Consider the following 20,727-nt stretch of genomic DNA (forward strand, 5'->3'; position numbering starts at 1 on the left):
GTGGCAGATAGCTTTTGTCGTCTCTTATCCGGGCTGTACACTTGTAAGGAAGAGCAGGGATAATCGCCTAAATCTAATTAGGGGTTAAAAGAGGCCATGACTGTGATGTGGCAGAGAGACACCTTACTGTATCAATCCTGTTTGCATTAGAAAAATAAGGTTGTCATATTGATTATTCAAATTAGCTTATATTGGCCATGGCTCAATGGCTCGTATCGCAGCTGAAGCACTCGAAGGTCCCAGCTTTGCAGAGAAGACCTATGCTTATAGCATATATTACGTGGTGTCTTGTTTGCTAATTTAAGGCTTTTAAAACTAAGACCGAGGGAGTTTTATCGTGAGAATTAAGGGTTTAAGTGACCATCAGAAAATGAAGTTGAGCTTTCATGTGCAATATTTGCGATTGCTGAAAGCTATTAAATGAAGGCCAATAAATTTGCTTTAGTTCTTTTATGGAAAAATCAGTATTGGAGGTAACAGATCTTGCAGTGTTATGTTTGTGCGCTAATTGATGTTTAGTTCAAAGTCAAATGGAGCTAAAAAGAGTGAAGTAATTGCATTCAGATCAATTCCGCATTCAAGAGATAGTGAATTCCCTTGGCTATGACTTTGGGGTCTATATTTTAATTTAAAATAAAAAAAACCCTACCTGGTGCTGGGCTATTATAGCATTCTGAAATATTTCTCGGCACTTGGCTTTTTGTCACTCAACAATCACATCTGCTGACATCCTGCAAGGGTATAGATGCTCTAGAGAGTGCTAATTTCGGCCTTCCTCGTTACTGTAGTCATGATGAATGACGTAAGTGCCATACATAGAATGGGCAAAAGGAAAGGCTTTAAGAAGACCAATGTTTTTTGGGTTTTTTTTTGTGCTTTTGTAGTACACCAAGAAATATGTGCTAGGCTATGCTGTATGTACAAAATTGGACATTTTACAGATACTTTTTCCATTGGTTGGTGCAACTTCTGTCATTACAGATGTACAAGAAAAAGAGTCCGTCTTAAATCCCAGATATCAGGCAGAGTTTGCAAATGTTTCTCCATGGTTGAAATGACTTCACCCGCCTTATATGCACTTTGAACGTTTTCGTTTCCCCTAGGTGTCGGTTATGCTGTATTTCTTTCTATGGCTGGGCAAAAAAAAATATGTAGCTATTGAAACTTATTTTTCCCTCCACTGCATGTAGGTGCAAGGTTTTCAACTTGTTTTTAAAATTTCTTCAGTTGGTTCTTCCAGTTTCTTCTGCTCTCATTATCTGTTGTTGGTACTGGCGTGACAGTTACCCATCCACATGCCGACCTTGGAGGCTGACCTTGTTGACTGAAAGCCACAATGACCAGAGGAAAGAGAGATATATATGTGTGTATATATATATATATAAATGTTATATATTGTTTGCTTACATTGTTAGAACAGCATCCTGACCTATTTTGAATGACTGAAAAGTATCATGCGCAAATGTTGACATAACTTTCCAATATCTTGCTTGAACTGAATAGCGAAGTAGGTGGCTTATCCTGCCGTGCCGTTGTGTAAAAGGCCACTCGGTCCTGACCATTGTTAGATGAATGTGTCTGATTGCTTGGAACGGTTCCAGTTCCAGTTTCTGGGGACACTGGTTTCTGGCCCTTCTTTGCAAGACAAAGTAATTTTGTATATTGCAATTAGAACTTTCAGCCAAAACTGAAAATCTAGGAAAAGAGCCAATATACTGGATTTTATTTATTTATTTTTTTCAATATCAATATGTAATTTCTGTAGGTCCATACATCAGTCTGCGTGGTCATTCTGTATTCTGAATTTGGTTTTGTTGGTTTTTTTTTTTTCTCAAGTCTGACTTTAAATCTCTTTCAGAGCATGGATACTCCAATGTTCTCTACTATGGTCTTCTAGCAATAGTTAGCAAAGTATTCGTGTTACTCTGTTTAACATCAGTAAGAATGTCTGGAATACATTTCTTTAAAAGAGTGAAATAAGACAAATCTGAACAATGTTGTAATAAAACGGGGAGAAGTCCTTAGTTCTGGTAGCATGGTAGAGAGGCGGAGTTTTCTGTTAGTGAAGGAGTTGCAGACCGTAGTGTCTTCTCCTCCTTTGAAAGAATGTAAAGGTTTGATTCAGGCACAGTGGCGACTAACTCTGGGATGCTTGAGGCTACCACCCTGAGCCGTCTGCCTTACTTTGCTGGAAAAATTAACATTTTAATGTAAACCAGCACCGCTTTTGGCTTGTCTTAGACCATCAGTCTGTAATGGTTGAGGAAGTCCTTCATGAGCAGCGAGTAGGTGAGTGCTGGAGGGGATGTGTGATCAGATAAGATCATTTCTATTGCAGAGTTTGTCATTTTGTGTCGATAAAAAAATCTGTCGAGGGAGGTCTGTGTATGTTCAGCGTGTCTCCTGTCCTGAGCGATGTTAACTGAGGTGAACTGAAACGGGTACAACTAAAAATATAGGGGTTTAGGTAACTTCTGTGGACTAAGAGGCGTCTGGCTCCAACTTATCTCCTCACTTTGAGAACTCGAAGTAGGCTGTGCGATGTGTGGCTGCAATTTGTTAGGTAGGTTTGTAACCTGAGGTGGTTGTTGGATATTTGCTGGGTTTTTTGCAGGTTAGAAATTCTTTCCACTAGAATTGCTTGCTCGGTCACCAGCCTGATCGTCCACATTTCCAGGTCTTTCTCTATGGTCTGTGAATCCTCTAGAAATTGCTGCTGTTGAAGGATCTGGCCACTTATTTGGTCAGAAGTTGTTTTTGTAGAATGTTTCGCTCTACCTCTAATATTTGCAGGTACAATTGGAGGTGCTGGTCTTAATCTTCAAGTTCCAAATTGCTTAAGATCCAAGTTTCCTTGGAGCCTGCCATGTTTATGGTACTTAATTTTGTCAGGAATCTCTTGGCTTCATATTAGAAAAATAAGCTTTGAGGGAAATCTTGGCTGTAGAACGAGACATGTTTTATATTTTTGTCTTTTCTTCTAATTTTGGTCCACTTGGTGGTAAATCAGTAGTGTGCGATACTAATTATTTTAATTTCATTGAAGGAATGCCAAAATACAAAATGCCTAGCAAGATTTCTGGTCTAGACTTTGGCTGGCCACTTCTCGGCAGCTCGCTCCGTCTTGCAAAGCCAGTACTGCTCTCCGCTTTCACTGGAGACTTGCCCTGTGCAGTGCTGGGAATGATAAATGCCAAATAAAATAGACGATGTTAGTTTTTCATGCTAGTAAAAGGTTAAAAGCATATTAATGGAAGCAAGCCTTTCGGGGAGGAAAATGAGTAAGGCCAATGTGATGTGGTAAGACCAGTAGACTCGACAATTAAAGAAGGTATGGAGGTTTTGGTGCGACTCAACCAGCATGAAGTGTTTAGTCAGTGTTACTCGATGGGGTTTTTTCAGGATGTTAAATTTTCTACATGAATATAAGTTGTGATTTACTGGGACTCGGAGATCTTTTCTTGTTTACTTAACTCACAGTGATGTTTTGGACAAATTCTGAAGAGTATCAGCGTTTTCGGCACAGGCATAGCGATGTCCCGAATACATCTATTGCTTCTGAAGTTTCTCTCTGAGAAGCAGATGTGTAATAAGCACAAGACCAAAAGCGTTTTTAGCATTGATTAATGTTCTGAAATAATAACAGACTTGTAAATTATATAGTCAGAGGCCATTACAAATGCTGGAGAAAGAAATAACAAATAAGCAAGATACAGACCTATTAGTGTTGGTTGCCTAGTGCTGCTGTTGAATTAGCAGAGAGTTAATTGCTCGTGGAATCAAGAGGACTGTTAGCCTTGTCAGATAATTTAAGGAAATTAGCCTGTTCTCTACAATCTCGATGTAGCTGTGTTAGGTACAAATCCACTGTGACTAGGTCCAAGCGTGACAGATTTATTTATTTTTTTTTTGACAACTCGGAAGGTCTTTGTTATGGAACACTGCAAGATGATCATCAAGACATACTCCAAGTTCTGATCCTTGCTATTAATGTATTTAAAAGTGCTTTCTCAGGCTTTGGTGATTTGCGAGCATATCGGGAACTGGCACTGTGTTGGACCGAGTGAAAACGAAGGTGCTGAAGTGGGAATTGCTGTAAGTGGGACTGTTTTAATGACCTCTGTCGATCTCCTCTTCTTCCAAATCTTCTTTTTCATGAGCTTCCATTAGCTGGGTTTGTTTTGGTTTGTTTTTTTTCTAACCGTCCCATTAATTTTAAAGCACTTCCTGGTTATTTTTGTCGCAGTCTGTTAGGCTTGGTTTTGGTCAGATATGTTTGAAATTTGCAATCAATTTTTTTTTTTTCTATTTTGATGAAATGTTATTTCTTTCCCTTTATTTGTGGCCAAAGAACTAATTTCCTATCAAGATTGAACAATTTGAGCTCTACCTTTTAAATTTTATATATTTGTCTTGCAACACAGCCCAATGTGGAAGTTGTTAGTAGAAGATACAACATTCTTCCTTACTGAAAGTCAGATTTTGAAGAACCCTTTCTTCATATTTAATTCACCTTGGCTTTAGCAAAACAGCCTTTTAGAAGAATTTGTGAGTGTTTGCTTAGAATAAAAGGATCTTTGCGATGCTCTCCTTATCCACTTCAACATACTGAAAAACATGTACAAAGCTCGAGAGTCACGCAGGGCAAGATGCATTTGAATGCTGAAGAGATACTGCAGAGGGTGCAAATGGGGCCATTCAAAAATAGTTATGATATGTTTATTTGACCTGAAAATGGGTGCGGTACCATAGTGGTGGCCCCTGGACCCTGGGCTGCATCCCCCCAGCGTGGCCAGCAGGGCGAGGGGGGGACTGTGCCCCTCTGCTGCGCTCTGCTCTGGGGAGACCCCCCCGCAGTGCTGCCTCCGGCTCGGGGGGTCCCCACAGCAGAAGGACCCGGAGCTGTTGGAGCGGGGCCAGAGGAGGCCCCGGAGATGCTGGGAGGGCTGGAGCCCCTCTGCTGGGAGGACAGGCTGGGAGAGGTGGGGGGGTCAGCCTGGAGAAGAGAAGGCTCCGGGGAGACCTCAGAGCCCCTTCCAGTGCCTAAAGGGGCTCCAGGAGAGCTGGGGGGGGACTCTGGGTCAGGGAGGGGAGCCATGGGATGAGGGGGAACGGTTTGACACTGGAATATCTATTTAGACTAGATATGAGGAAGACATTTTTCACTCTGAGGGCAGTGAGCCCCTGGGGCAGGGTGCCCCGAGAAGCTGTGGCTGCCCCATCCCTGGAGGGGTTCAAGGCCAGTTTGGATGGGGCTGGGAGCAACCTGGGCTGGGGGGAGGTGGCCCTGCCCGGGGCAGGGGGTGGCACTGGGGGGGCTTCAAGGTCCCTTCCAACCCAAACCATTCTGTGATTCTATGAAGTCCTCCAGGTTTATTATCAACGTGTTGAGGTTGGTTCCTGTTAGTCATGTAACAACAGGGTCTTCTCCCTCATGTCAGACTTACTTTGGGGAATCTTTGAGCTCCTCCTGCTTCTCAGCATGTGCTCAGGCTGCTTGGAATGGCTGTCTTGCTGAAACCCCGAGACTTGCAAAGGCTTTCTTTAGGGCTACGTTGAGTTGTGAGAGAAACAAACTCTTTAATTGTGAAATACAACCTGAAGCTCAGGTCTCTTATGACCAGAAATGCTACAAGCCATGTTAGCTGAAGTAGTTGAGGAGATGGAAACTAAATATTCTGAGGTAGAGTAGATCAGCTTTTTTCGGGAGAAGGAATATTTTTTTACTGTGTATGGAAGTGAAAACCTGTGTCTGTCTGACATTTAAACATATTTTAAACATTTAGAGTATATTCTGAGTGTGCCCGTGCGGTCCTTGGGGAGACGCATTCAGGCCAGATGAAAGAACATAGAGGAATTAAACTAAAGTGACAAAATCAAACTGCAGGGACACAAAGAGGAACAGTGAAAAAGCATTTACAAATTGGGTTTTTATCCCTCCCAACAGCGATGCCTAAAAAAGCACGAGGTTTCAGTGTGCTAAAATTGGATCAAATGCAGTCACAAGCGGTGGAATGTCAGTAAAGTGGCACTTTGTGGGTCTCAGCTGAACTTGACCATGGTTGCCAAAGCGCTGCGCACGTCTCCAGTGATAATGGCGATGTGAAACCACCTTTTCTTAGTCTTTGGCCTTAAAATGTGGGTGTCCTGGGACTGCTGGCTCATCCCGGTCTTTCATCTGAGCCGTGGAAATGAATCGGTCGTGAATGCTAGAAACAAATTCTGACCTTTACTGAAGAATTACTGTGCCGCTTCCTTCGCGCTGTGTTCCGAGTGCCGGCTTCACGGAGCGGAGCGTGGGTTTGGGGGGGGTTGGCTTTGGGGTTTTTGTAATCAATTGTTTATTTTAAGCAGTACTGGCGATGTAGCGCTGTTGGCTAGAGAGGAAGGAAATGCGTCCCAAATTTCTCCGGCAGGCTCCTGGGGTTTTTTTGGACTGTATTAGTCTTACCTGAAGCCGTGACCCGCTATCTGTTCTCTTTCTATTCATTTGTGTTTTAAGGGCAACATCTTGTGCTCTTTCAAGATCCTTCCAAAGTATGTGAATTTTTAATTCGCCTTTATTTGATATTCTTTCTGTTCGGGAAGCAGAGGCAGTAGGGCAACATTAGACTGTTCTAATGCTACGTAAATACGAGCTAATACAGATTTGGGGTATGATCTAGTATTTTTTTAATTATAAGACCATCTCTCTGTTTAGAACCTCTGAAGAAACTTGTGAAGTGCAAAGAACAAAACCAAAGCCTGCGAGTCTGCCGGTAACTTCTGGTGTTTCGATTTCTCATAAAAGAAACTCTTACGGTAAAGGAGCATTTGCACAAGGGGTGTATGGAAAACTTATCTGACTTGTAGTGATGGATTATAAAGATGATCAAAATCTTCTTTGTAAGGTATGCAAATAGCGCGAGAAGCGACTGGCGAGATGGGTCCCTGCGTTTGAGGAAAATGTTATTTATTTTTATTAAAAAAAATATAAATAAAATGTATCTACAGATGGGTATCGCCATGTTGGCATTGATTATGGGTAACGGACCTGAGGCTGGCTCAGCTTAACGCAGTTAAGATGAAGATAGGTATTAGCTTTGTTCTGTGAACTGGGCTCTATGGGGATTTAAAGAAAGGAGGAAAAAAAAAAAAAAAGAAAAGATTTAGTGATTTGTTTCTAAAGTTAGTGTAGACGAATTAAATTGTCAGTGTAGAATATTCAATAATAGAATGCATATCTGTGCAGCCCAACCTTAATGTGCAGGTAGGACCTCACCGCATGAATTCTGAGCAATGAGCAAAAGTATGAAGGTTGGTTTTTTCACAGAGGTTAGTAGAAAGTTGTGTGCCGGCAAAAAAGTTTTAAATATTTAAAATCTTATAGAAGTTTAGTAAATTATTATCCTTTTGGGAAGAATGCATAGCACAGAATCTTAAAAAAAAATTTACAAATTATTAATACAGTCACATTCTAGATTAACTTGTTTCATAGGTATGTTTCATATGTCTTTAACTGATAACTTTATTTTTATTGAACATTTAATGAGGAACTGGTTATTGTTTCCCTAAGCACAATTTTCATGAGCTTTTACTATTTTTTTTGCATAGTTTATAATGAATTTAGACAAAGATGGATCTGTTCAAATACAATGTCATTTCGGTGCGTAGCGGGCTGTGTATTCTTGAAGTATTTACAAAACATTATTACAGAACTTGTTTAATGCACATAGAGAGTTTAAAAAGCTGAAACAGGCTGGAGGTTTCCTTGTGTGCCTTTTTTTTTTTTTCTTTTTTTCTTTTTTCTTTTTTTTTTTTTTTTTATCAACAGACCGGGGGCCTGGAGGAATAGAGGAAGTGAATGGACACCAATGTATCCAAATATCTCATTTTGCCTAAAAGCAAGTGCCGGCAGATAAATGCCCATAAAGGGATTTCTTTCTTAAGCCCCATGGATTTTTTTTTTTGCAACTTTTTGTGTGAGTTAGAAATGAAAACCATTCATCTAGTGCCCCAAAGAACGGCCTTATTGAATGGAATAACAGTGTAATGTACCATTGAAGGCAGGATTGAAAGTGATTATCTTGTTAACTCTTGACAGTTACCGCCAGCTTGAAATAGAACTGGCAGGCTTGATTTGCAAATGAATTAGAGCTTTTTCATTTTGTGCCAGGATCATCTTTTTATATTCTGATATGACAGATGCTGTGTTCCGTGCTTTTGTTTCTCTTCGGTTTTATACTTGCAAATAAAAAACAAAAGATTATGATAGTAATTTTATTTGCATCTTTTCTCTAGGAGTTTATTCTTTGTCTAGAAGTTTTTAATCTTATATTTTTCAAAAATTTGTTTAAGAATAGTATTGTTCCTGCAGAATAACATTTCATTAGGTTAAGTACAGTAGTAATTGGGTGAATGAGGAGGATTTAGAAGCTTTCAGAAAATGGAAAATTGATTGTACTCAAATTGTTTTAGTGCTTAGAACGTTTAAATTTTCTCACCGACTTATACCTAAATTTAATATTCTTCAATACTGAGATCTGAGTGCAGCTGCGGAAAAACTAACGTTTTAAATACTTATCCTACCAGCATGCTAATGGAAATGCACGTGTAATTAGTTTCAGACTTAATGCTGAAAAACTGTGTTTATATTCTGCAGTCATCCAAACACAGATGGTAAGGTGTTAGGTATGATAATTATTGTGCACTCTTTATATGTTCCTCATTAACCTGTAACACTCTTTACTAGTCCAGAGAGTTTTTACTATAGTTATGCTTACCGGCATTAGAACTTGCTCTGCTTTGTTTAATATTCAGTGCAGCGTTCTGTGCATTTACGCTGCTGGGCTTTTTGCTACTTTTGTCATCTATTTTGTACTTTGAGGCTAATTAGCAACACTTCCTACTACCGCTGATGTCCATTACGGAAATGTTTTCATACACTTTCACCTACAGGATGTGTTTTAATTGAATATCTACTAAATAATATTACAGAAAAGGTAAAAGAGGCCAAAGTTGTCTGATTTGTTTAAGACTACCAAATAATCTGGTTAACAGAGACAGTGACATTCCAAAGCCCGACGCTTAATTGCTCGTGTTTGCTGGGTGTGCAAACGTTGATTAACAAGGTTTTACTCTTTGCGAAAGGAACCCCGTGCACAGAACAGGAGGACAAAACCCCGACCGACCAAAACCTGGGGGGAAAAAAACAAAAAAACCCACCCCGCGTATAAAAACTCCAAGGACTTGCACATTATGAGGTCCCTTGAATTGCCAGGTTTGTCCGAGGAATGGCTTGAACCGGCAACCAGGATAAAGAAATCCGCTTCGATAGTTTATGGGATTTCCATACCTGACCTGAAGTCTTGGTAAAGCAGAACTGGGAGCTGCTTGGGGTGGTTATTTTGGCTCTCATTTTTCTGTGAAATACTTAAGGACAAAAAGGATATTTCTGTAAGATCTGTTTGAAAATATTGGTTCTATCAACACTGTATTTTGTTCCCCCCCCCTCTCTATTTGGTTTCAGTATTTGTTTCAGTTGCATAAAATCTTGAATTTTACCCTGTGAGCCAGGGAGATATATATATATATATATTTTTTTTTTTTTTTCCCCTCCTGAATATTTGATAAGGTCTCTTGGGTACTGATTTTTCTTCTCTCTAGGATAACATATTATGGAAATTGTTTCACCCTGTGTCCTGTTTAAAGTCCCCAGTTTTAGCATGATTCAATTTAGCTTGCATTATATTCTGCTGAGTTCTTCAGCAGTTCCAAGTTATTCCGTATGTGTTTGTGTGGGGGGTGACTTCTGCTTTTCTTCCTGCTTTTGATAAGTGACCTTCATATGATCTTCTTGAATCTTTATTACATTTAAATTAGTAATTGGCCAAACTTCTTACCATTTTTTCCCTGGGCGAAATAAATTCTTTGGTCGACTGGAGCGAGGGAGCCACTCAGCGCAGCGCCACCAGCTTTGGAGTCTTTATGCTTCAGGATCAGTTCCAGACCGTTTGTATCTGAAATTAAGTAAGAGCAAAACAACATTCCACACTGTCGCAGAAATATCCTGGGCGCGTTTTCTAGCAGTCGGAGTGAAGGATTCTCTAACCATTCCCTAACCCTCTCTGATGTTGGCATTGCACTGCTAAATTATTTTCGCTATTTTATTTCGTAGTCTTTTTGTTGGTTGCTTGGATTTTCCAATAATGGAAGAAAACCGGGTTTTTAGGTACAAGGAGCCACAGCTCTTAGAGCCATTGCCACTGTCAAGGGGTTCTCTGTGGGGTACACGTAGTGTTGAGAAGATTTGTGTAACTTATGTAAGCAGCAGATTGCAAGGATTTTGATTTTCGTTATTGGTAATATTGTTTGGGTATATTATTCGGTTACTTTTAAAAAACTCGAGTTTTTTTCCTTCATCTTCGTATAACAGAGGCAAGAGGAAATAACTTTCTTTTATGGTTTTCTCCTCTTGCCTTTTGTATACTCCCTTTGATGTAACTTCCACTTATGGCTCCAAAAAATATAGCCCTACTTTTCACGTTTTCCTTTGTAACCCAGATGATGTTAAGTAGTAGTGTCGAAGAGTAAAGCATTTTTTGTTTGGTTTCTGCACGTTACGTAGTCTTTACCAGCAGTTCTGCCAGACCACTGCTGTGGTTTTGGACCAGCGTGTCATCAAAAGCCAGTAGGTATGAATTTACCTGTTCACCCAGGAGAATCGCCACTGTCCTCTTAAAGATGGCACGGAAGGAGAGGACAGGCATAGGGCTTCGATTTTTATGTAATCTTTGTTGTGACTTTCAAAGCCTACTGAAATAAGTATCTACGGTCTGAAGTCGGATTTGGAAACACCAGCCTATAATTTTACGGAAAACACAACAATACAAAACCTATAAAACTTAGCGGAATATGATGGGGGTATCCATTTCTAAAAACTGCATTCCGGACTCTCTAACCCTGAAGCTGGAACTCAAGCTGGCTCAGGGAAGAACTTCAAATACGCAGTGCCTTCGGAACTGTCCCCGTGCACATGTAATAATTGTGTGCTTTTATTCTACTTCTTGCTGATAGGGAGAAAATACTTTTTTCTATACTGGGCTTTTCCTTTTCTGGAACAGAGGCATGATCTGGCCATGACTGTTGTGCCCTCGATGTCTGGCATGTTCTGTCAGGTTAGGATTAGTCAGTGAATCTATTCCAGAATATAACATGGTTTAAATATTTGCGTAAATGCATCACTAAATGGTAATAAGGTTACAAGCGCAGCGTTGGGGCTACCCATCCAGTTGTGATTAAACCGTGTGTGTATGAGGACACGCAACGCCTTATTCCAAAATGTGCATGCGAGGTAAAAGCTAGAAAAACGTTAAAAACTTCAGTAGGGAAAAAACTATTCCTTGTTTTCCTCCTTCTCTAAAATGTGATACCTGGAATACCTTCAATCTGGTCGTACAGACGTTTGAGGCTGAGGGAGGTAAATCCTGCGAAGGCTGAATATGTAAAATAAGAAGTGAGGGAGCAGTTCTCTATCTTGGGATATCCCAGGCTAGAATTAAATACTGTGTAATCACGTGGAAACCTACTTTTCTTCTTCCCAGGAATATGCAGCGCTGAGCTGTAGTCTGGGTAATCATGAGATCTTGGCCTTTAAACTCGCCACTTTGAGAGACAATCTTGCCACAGATTGGTAGAGTTTTAGGTGGTGGGCTTCCACATTCTGAGGGAGAAAGGAAATTTTTTACCAGCTGGTGGTGGTGGCACTTGCTGGGATTTAGTAAAAAATTTGGAGTATTAACAATGCTGCTAGAGCAAGTAGTCAAGGCTAGTATAATAAATTCTGGTTTAGATGAGTTTGATTTTCTTTTTTTTCCACAGTGCCTACTGACAAGCTAAGCATCTCTTGGCAGATCAGCTTTGAGAAGACTATGAGTATCGGAGCAGAAAATGATGAGGGAAAGGCCTCATTGAAGTTGAGATGCCAATCTGCTAAAATAGAGATGAGATACAAAAAGAAAGGTCTAGAAATAGCTGACTAGTCTACTTCTCCCATAGCCGTCACCTCCACTATAGCTTCATTTAGTAAGATTGTTCCTCACTTTGGCCGTGTTGGGCCAGCATAGACTCCTCGCTAACTGAAGAAGCTCAAGGCAGGAGAGGCAGTGGCTGTGACGCTTATGGCAGTAGCCTCACTCATCCTCTTCACCATACCCTTTGGTATGATTCCTAACATCTAAGGCATAATTCTGTTCATTTCTGTCTGCTTTCCCTTTATCTATCTTCTCCCACCTCCCTAAGCTCTGTGTTGAAGGGAGTAGACCACCGCTCCAGCTGGGTTTCACATAATCCCGCTCCGTGTTGCTTGTGTTGGCAAGTGTTAATAATATATTGTCACCTGCTGAAGTTCATAAAGAAGCTCTGAAGACTTCTGAAGAGATTCGGTGTTTGTTTTGAGGTTGTTTGTCTAGGATATAAGCGGGGGTTCATAAAGTGCAAAAGAAAAATAGCAGGTGCGTGTGCTACCGAGAGGCAGATCTGCAGGGAAGGCCGTTAGATGGCAGCAAGCAGGAGAAGCATGTTAACGTGAGAATAAAGAACAGGAAAACATGAGGTTGTTCCAAGAACATCTTTCATGTTGAGGTTCTTTGTCCAAGAGGAGTACTGGGACAAAAAAGGGATTAATTTAAAGTTATACTTGACAAGTTATTGGAAGTATTATGGGATGCGCTTGTTGAATGATCCGAGAAAATTTTAAGAGTAAGACAACTCTATGAAAATTATCTGTAACCACTTGGGCTAACGCTGCCTGATCAACAATGCTAACACATTGGCATTCATGAAGCGTGGAGATTAAAGGTCGTCATTTGAGAGCGTGGTGCAGCCTGACCCAAAATGCTGCGTATGACCTCGTTCTTCGCAGCTTGTAGTTAATGTTGTGGGACTGGAGGGGATTCTGCCAAAGGCCTTGCTAATGATGAGGTGATTTATTTATTCATTTGGCTTCTGAGGAGAAATATCAGACATCGGGACTGTTTAGTGTGGAGTTCAGGCCACCAAGAGGGTCAGGGGCTGGAGCACTCGCCCTGCGAGGGGACCTGAGGGGCTGGGGGTGGTTGAGGCTGGAGAAGAGATGGCTTTGAGGGCACCTGACAGCAGCCACCCAGCCTGATGAGGAGGGAGGTCACCGAGGAGATGGAGTCGGCCTCTTTGAAGCGGTGCGTGGTGGGAGGAAAGATGCAACCAGCATAGATTGGAAAAAAAAAAAAAAAAAAAAAAAAAAGACATTTAGACTAGAGAGAAGGAGAGACGCTCCCAGTGAGGACGTTTAATCAGCAGGACAGGTTGCCCGGGGAGCCTGGGCTTTCAAGATCAGCCTGGATGGAACTCTGAGCAGCCTGGTCTGGCCTGAGAGGTGACCTTGCCTTGAGCAAGGGGTGGGACTGCAGACCTCCCGAGGCTCTGCAACACAAATTATCCTGCAATAACCACAGATACACCTAATCCCTAGAATTATTGTGTGGCCTGTGGATTCTAACCCAAAAAACTGTGGCGAAGACGACTGCTAACTACAAATACAGGGGAGGTGTTGAGAACGAGTTGATAACAACTTGAGAGGAAGTGAAGAGAGTGAACTGAAGTGGTTTGTTTTCATTTGGAATAAATTGAAGCAAAAATGCAGGATATTCCAGTGTGGGGCTGCTGATCTGAGCCGCAGCACAGGTTAAACTCGGCTCTTGGAACTGTCATTTTAAAGAGTCTAACAGAGACCTGCTAACAAGCTCCACTGCCTGTTTTAGTGATAAATGAAGATATCTCTGAGATCTCTTCGGTTTTAGGTAGCCTCCCCGTAATAAAATAAGCCCCTGGCATTGTAGCCTGATGTTAAGACCGAAGCTTCTTGGGGGTGCTTTGCTCCGGGGTACCGTGCCTCCACGCAGCCGGTGATTCGTTTAGCTCTGCTGTGCAAAACCAAGTAGGAGTTGTACGATTCCTGTGTGGAACTGCTATAGATGTATTAAAAAGTAAATTATTTGTGAAATCTTGTATTAGGATAGAATAGGTAAAGTTCAGCTATTTTGAAGATATTGCGTATTTTTCGGCTCCCTTGATTAATGGTTAGTTTTATATGGGAGTTTACTTTTATGAACGTGAATGTATGTCTAGGTGAAAATCGGCATTTTCAGCAAGTGCTAGGGAATATTTGTATTTTAGTTTAGTTTACTGTCAAAGGAACTAGCGCTAATAAGTTAACACTGCCTCAATTAGTTACCTACACTATGGTTTGAAGTAATCCAAAAGCTGGCTACGCTTGCTTAATTGAATTCCTGGCTTGTTGTTACAGGTCCCTCATGACCGTGATTCAAATTTAGCTCAGCTGCAGCTTTTTCCCCCGGCATTACCAAAAGCTAACATTTGGATTAGCCCGAATATTATGCTTACTGGTTTTAATCTATGATTTAAAAATATATGCCCATCAACTAGTATTTTACGGCACAATTTCTTGACTATATTGGGGAAATACCATTCCAGAGCTTCTCTGATGGAAAGAAGAAAAACTCAAGAATAAATCCAAACTTGTCTAATGAAGCAAAAAAATAAACCTGGTGCTTTGGAGGCGGTTTGAGAAACAAATACATGTCTTGTTGGGAACTATGTGGTGTAAAAGTTGAGTAAAAAAATTATTACTTGATACTGATATAAAATTAATATAACTTTCTTATGGTGTTCCTTTCTCGGAGTGTTATAATATCGGATGTGCATGAAACTGCTCTTGCCTTTTTTTGGTAGTGTTTTATGGTTTTAATGATTACGGTGTTCTATAGAGTCATCTAAGGTTCTGCGTTAGCCCGAGCTGTAGCAACAGGTCTGAGTTTTGCATAACACAATATTTGAAATCTGCTACTAACGGCAGTCTTATTTGTATAATTATTGTTTAACCAGAAAGATAAAATTATGCCACGGCTTCACTAGTCGTCACGGCTGATTGATGCCCGGCGGCCTCCGGCTGGAAGGGGGTTTTCATTGGAAGTGACAGGTGCCACAAGGTTTATTTAGGACAACCTCAACCTTGTCCTGGTTAGTTTGATAATGTTTGCCTTCTGTCTGTTCAACCGCCGCGTTTCCTGCGTTAGAGCCTTGTGTTACACCAATATTACTATCTGTGCTGCCTCAACTACAAATTGGATGAACAGCCAGTGACACTTTTTCAATATTATTACATTAAACCAAGTGGATTTTGATTGATAACCTAATATTCAACTAATGCAAAACATCAATCATGGCAAGTATATTAATTATTTAATATTGCAGTCTAATTCAGAAATCGATGTGCTGCATGAGGGGAAGGGAAACTCACTGTTCCCAGAAGACTTAAGACAGGGAATGATTAAAAAAAAAAAAAACCAACCCTGCTGTACTCCTGCGTGTTAGTTCGATACAAATCTTTATTCATTTGCCAATAATCTCTTCGCATTTTCCACTTCAGGACCTTTTTTATCAGTTTTGAGACCTATAATTGAATTAAGGCTGCTTTCAGCACAGGGCAAAAGGAGTTGCACAAATATTGATGAAGTCGTGCGAGGGAGAGCGCAGGAGACAGCCCACTAACAGGGCGGGCTGTACCCCGTCGGGTGGGGGCTCCTCGCGCCAGCTCCTTGGGTCCTGCTTCCAAAGTAATTACATTCTTTAAGGCCATTTAGCACCTCAAAAGTAGATGTGGGAGGTGATTTCAGTTTAAGTACCCTATGGACTTGAATAACAAGTTCTTGATGAAAAATAAAGAATATTGGTGTAAGGAAAGTGCATTTCTTTTCCTCTTGCTTCATTCATGGTATATTCAAAATAAGTCCGCTACACGCTTTTGTTCCATTTGAAAGCTTTGTGAAATTATGAATAAAAGCTTTCTGGAAAAAGTCTAAAATACAGTACAGCAAGGCTGTAAAACGTGTCATTAGTAACATTTCACATTTGACATTATGCCTCACGCAGCCCGTACTAAGTATCAAGAAGAATGGAGGAGACAGTCTTGCATGGGTTGCCGTCCCAGAGGAACCCAGTTGGGGTTTTTTGCTCCTGTGGTTTAATATAGTTGAATAATTTGTTGAAATATTAATATTATAAATATAAAAACTTGTGAACTACAAGACGGTATAGTTCAATAACTGATTACCTGAAATACCTGTGGGGCGGTCTCTCCTTGTTAGCCGTGGCTACAGCCCACCTTCCTCTAAGGGTCCGCTTCCAGTTTTGGAAGCGGGCAGAGCTTCCTTGGGATTTGGCTCCAATTTGACTCCCAATCCAGTGGCTGGGGATTTGGGGATTTCTAATTTGTTTTGCTTCGGTTTTCTTTCAGGTTATCTTTTTTACGTAGCAGGATGGGTTAGGGATTAATTGTCGTGAATTCTCCTTACTTTTAAGTATTTTTACTTAGATGGTTTGGTCCATTTTTTTTGTACCTGTCTTTATGCGAAGTTATTTTTGTATCTGTACCTTTCTATTTTTTCAGCTGTCAGGAGTAAAATGCAAAGTTTCAGTATGGGTGCCGTGACCTAGTTAGTTAATATACGATTCATTCAGTCCATCGCCTTTGTAAACGGTCGCAGAATTTTATTTTTGAAGTAGTGGCAAAGCAGAACTATGAGCCACTGAAGGCGGATTTGATAAAGGGCATTACGCACTGTCTTGTTTTATTAATTCAAATATTAATAGGGAGAAAAGTATACTAAAAATGTTGGTTTCTAAGTAAGCGTCCTGTTGCATTGCTACAGCTTATAGCAATTTTGGGGCAAATAAAATTTGAGGTTTTAAATAATGCTGTAGTTAATGCATTAGGATAATCAATACCTTTTAGCTATTGTGATGATTAGGATTCTAAAAGTAAAAATTTTTGCACACTCGAGAAATTACACGGCTTTGACATTTCTGAGTTAAACATAAATCGTTGTAGACAAGGGTTTAGCAACTATTTAGAACTTTTGTTCTTCTGTTACAGGGACTCTGGAAACATCAAAGCCGGATTAGAACATCTGGTAAGTTTTAATTTTCTCTTGAACATTTGCATCATCTTTGATATCTGCATTCCAAATGAACACTTTTGAATGAGCTTTGAATACCTTGAATTGAGAAAGTCAACCATTTCCCAGAGGGTCAGCTTACTGTTATTATGTGAAGGCACTTACATTTTCATTTATCTTACCATTTCAAGGGAATTTTAATTTTTTTAAATTACTTTTTTTGATGTAGAGATGAAATAAAATGGACTACAATCCTTGGATTGATGATTGCCTTAATTATAAACAAAAATTGTTTGGTGTTGGATTTTTGGCATATCCTGATCTGAAAACAACAAACTTGTGATAAAAAAAAAAAAAAAGACACACACACAATCAAATATTGCATGCATAAATATGGTATGTTTTAGTAATTTGAAGTCTTTGAAAGAAGTGCACGGCTTTGTTTTTTCTCTCGTCTTTGCTTTATGAATAATGTATAGACTTAAATTCCATTCAGTGCTGCAGTATAAAATAATAATTGAGATGAAAATATTTTTGGTTTAAGTAAACATATTCAAACCGCAAGTGATGGCAAGAGATACTTAGCATTAAAAACTAATCAGTTGATCAAAACTGGAAAAAATACAATATTGTCACCAGTCTGAAGCTCATTGAGCCTAGGGTGTTAATATCAGCAATCATCAGAACATTAAGTAGTTCATCTAAACAGATTATTAAATCCCATTAAATCAAAATATTCACTATTAACGGCACGTATATCTCAGTATATCATGAGAAGTGTTTAAATTCATGTTTAATTTTTTCACATAACATCTAAATAATATATACTGTTCTATACCACTATTAAAATAAAATCTTATCACAATGTATTGTGCGAGCATTTGAAAAAATTGCTTTTCCGTTGTTGCTTCCCATTTGGGGAATCACTTGGGAAATATGATTTGTAGGATTTGTGTACCAATACCTTCTCGGAGTAACGGCGGGACGAAAAGGATGTATATTCTGGCATAGTTGTCAACAGTTTTCCCTTTATAATGGTGGCATATTAAATGTTCCGTTGCAACTAGTATTTTGAATCTGTAAATGGAATAAATAGCTGTGTGTTATGGATAGTTCTTAGAGCGGTTTGAAAATTAATCTTGTTTGTGAGTTTCATTGGTATCTTGCACGCGAGTTGAATCTCTTAAATAAATTTTTAAAATGTTTCATTCCTCTGCTGGTGTCAGGTAGTTGTAATCTGATGGGTTCAGAGGATTTTTCTAATGCATTATAAAGATGCTGTAGTCTTGACAGATGACCATGACTGGTACTTTTTCTAAATTGGGAGTGCTGCAAGAGCTGGCGCTGCAGGTCTGATTTATAATGTCACCTCAAACCAGGAGGTGCCGAAGGAAGAGGCTCCGTGGGGTTTGAGTAGCCTGGGGCGGGGGGCTGGACCCGCAGGAGCGCTCGCTGGTGTTCAGGGTTTCTCTGCGATTCGGGGGAGAAACATACTGGAAAGGCTCTCTGCAGAGGAATGGTGCCTTAAGTTCTTTGCTGGGTAACTCGCTGTACGTTTGAATAAAATCTTGTCTTCGTTTAAACACATTAGCAGCTTTGTATTTCTATGAAAGTTCTATCAAAAACCTCCAGGTTTGAGACGTTTTTCCTTTTCACTGTGCTCTTAGAAAATCTGTCCTGGGAACGGATGCTCAAGGAAATTCACTGTTTCCCATGACACCCGCAGATGGGAGTATTCGTGCTGGAAACTGGTTTATAGCTCAACATTATGTCAGACAGGTTCACAAAGACCTTCTGGACTCCAATAAATTATGGGGCTATTCCTCAGAAGAACTAAGCCACGTGATTGCTCTGGTCCTATTACTTCAAATTACTGCATCTCCAAATACTCGTAAGGAAGTTTTTCCCCCTTAAGAAAAAAAAAAAAAAAAGAGTCCTTATATTGATTTGGTATTCTGTTATTTAATCCCTTCTGTAAAAAAGGATGTTTTACAATTTGTGATATAATCTTTATGGAGTCTGTATGTTCCCGTGAGGTTTATCTGCGGGTGTATCCCATTCGCCTGATTGCAGCCTATTTTACGGCGTCCCCGTGTTTGAGGAGCTTCTGCCCTCCTGGTACGTAGCGCCTGGCTACACACAGGAGTGAAATACAGTGGTATCACGACTGCTGCTAAAAAAAAAAAAAAAAACACCAAAAACGTGGTAAATATTTTACAGTTTCTATTTGGAAATACTTCCAATTTAAAAAGAGATGCTTTTATAAACCCAAATATTCTCTTTGGAGATTGGAGAACTCCCCAGCAGGGCGATGCGCCCGTTTCTCGGTGGGGCAGAGCTGGCTCTCCGGCAGGAGCTGGGTCGGTGGCTGCTGCCCGGCCCGGTGGGGCACAGCCCCGCTCCCTGCTGGCCACCCGTAGCTCCATCTGCTGCGAAGCATTCCTTTGTTTAGCTAGTTAGGAAAAGAAACTGCAAAGTTCGAAGCACAAGGGAATTAGTCTTGTATTCCAGAAATTTTGGTGGTTATTTGCTGAGTTGTACTTGGCTAATTCCTTTCCCAAGTAACAAATTTTAACAAACTGTAGAAACCTTGGAATAGATGACTGTACATCTGCAACTCTGAGTAGGTCCTGTTTTCTATTAATAGCTCTACTATAAAAGAACCGCGGAGCCACACGTGCGGTTTACTCATTAGAGATACCTTATTTGTGTCTTTTGTGTAGCATTTCAAAGCCATAACCTGCTTGTCCTTGTGGTCAAGCAGCAGAGCCTGTCCGTTTGAAATGGTGAAGAGCAACCTGTCATTAATAGCTTGTTTAGCCCATCAGCGGTTTGTAAGAATATGGGTAACGTCTGCCGAGAAAGCAGCGCTCCCCGTGTCCTGTGTTAATCAATAACCCCCAGCAGGTGCGGATGAAGCTCCTGCGAAGCTGAGTGTCGCAGTGCTTGTGCGGAGCGCTGCCAAGGAACCTGCTGGAGTTCACTATTTACACTTTTAGTTGCGTCGTGTGCCGTAGGTAGTGTATACCAGGGTCACTAATTCATAACTAATATTGGTTACCTCCATCTGGCAGCTCTTCGGGGTTTTTTGAGTGATCTTTGGGAGAAAAACTGCCATAAATGATCGACCGACCCCCCAAAACCCAACGAAAAACCAAAACCCCAACCAGAAAAACCCCTCCTTCATCCGGAAAGTGTTAATACTTATTTACTAGGTATCCCTATTGTTTTTTTTTTTTCTTGGAGCTTGATTTCAGTGGTCGACCTCTCACTGCTGTTCACTGGCATCGTTTCAGACTTCTGGTGATCACAGCTCAGTGGTCCTCGTATGGCTACTGGGCAGCAATGTCTAATAGAATCGTTGGCTTTCTAATGAGCTGTGAAACCAAGCAGCCAATTATTTGTGTTCACAAACAATTAATTAACACTCTTAATATGAGTAATTATGTTTATCTTGCTATCCTGGCAAAATTCCATGCTGGTCAATTATATTCTGCAAGCTGGAATTCTCTCTTACTGAGGAAGTGTCAGGCTGACCGGCTGGTTGGGGTTTTTTCCTATGGAAATTGTATGTAATTGAAAATAAGATTTTTTCACTTTTTTTTTAATTGGGTTTTTTTTTTTTAAAAGCATTTCTTTCTCACATGTCCTTTCATAAAATGCTAATCATCCAAACCTGAAAAAAATTCCCTTAGGAAAACCACTGGGGTGCTCTTGGGGAGTTGTAGTTTTC

At 40.4% G+C, this 20,727-nt stretch overlaps 1 protein-coding gene across 4 annotated transcripts in view; it reads left to right on the plus strand.

Annotated features, from left to right (window-relative positions):
- The window catches only part of RSRC1 (arginine and serine rich coiled-coil 1), a 182,516-nt gene that overhangs the window by 61,955 nt on the left and 99,834 nt on the right, over positions 1 to 20,727 (plus strand). For all 4 annotated transcript variants that reach the window (XM_082487297.1, XM_082487300.1, XM_082487298.1 and 1 more), the window contains one exon: positions 16,973 to 17,009. In XM_082487297.1, coding sequence (XP_082343423.1) covers positions 16,973 to 17,009 — 37 coding nt within the window. The remainder of the gene's footprint in view (positions 1 to 16,972; positions 17,010 to 20,727) is intronic.

This window comes from Vanellus vanellus, assembly GCF_965231255.1.
Source record: "Vanellus vanellus genome assembly, chromosome: 8".
Lineage (NCBI taxonomy): Eukaryota > Metazoa > Chordata > Aves > Charadriiformes > Charadriidae > Vanellus > Vanellus vanellus.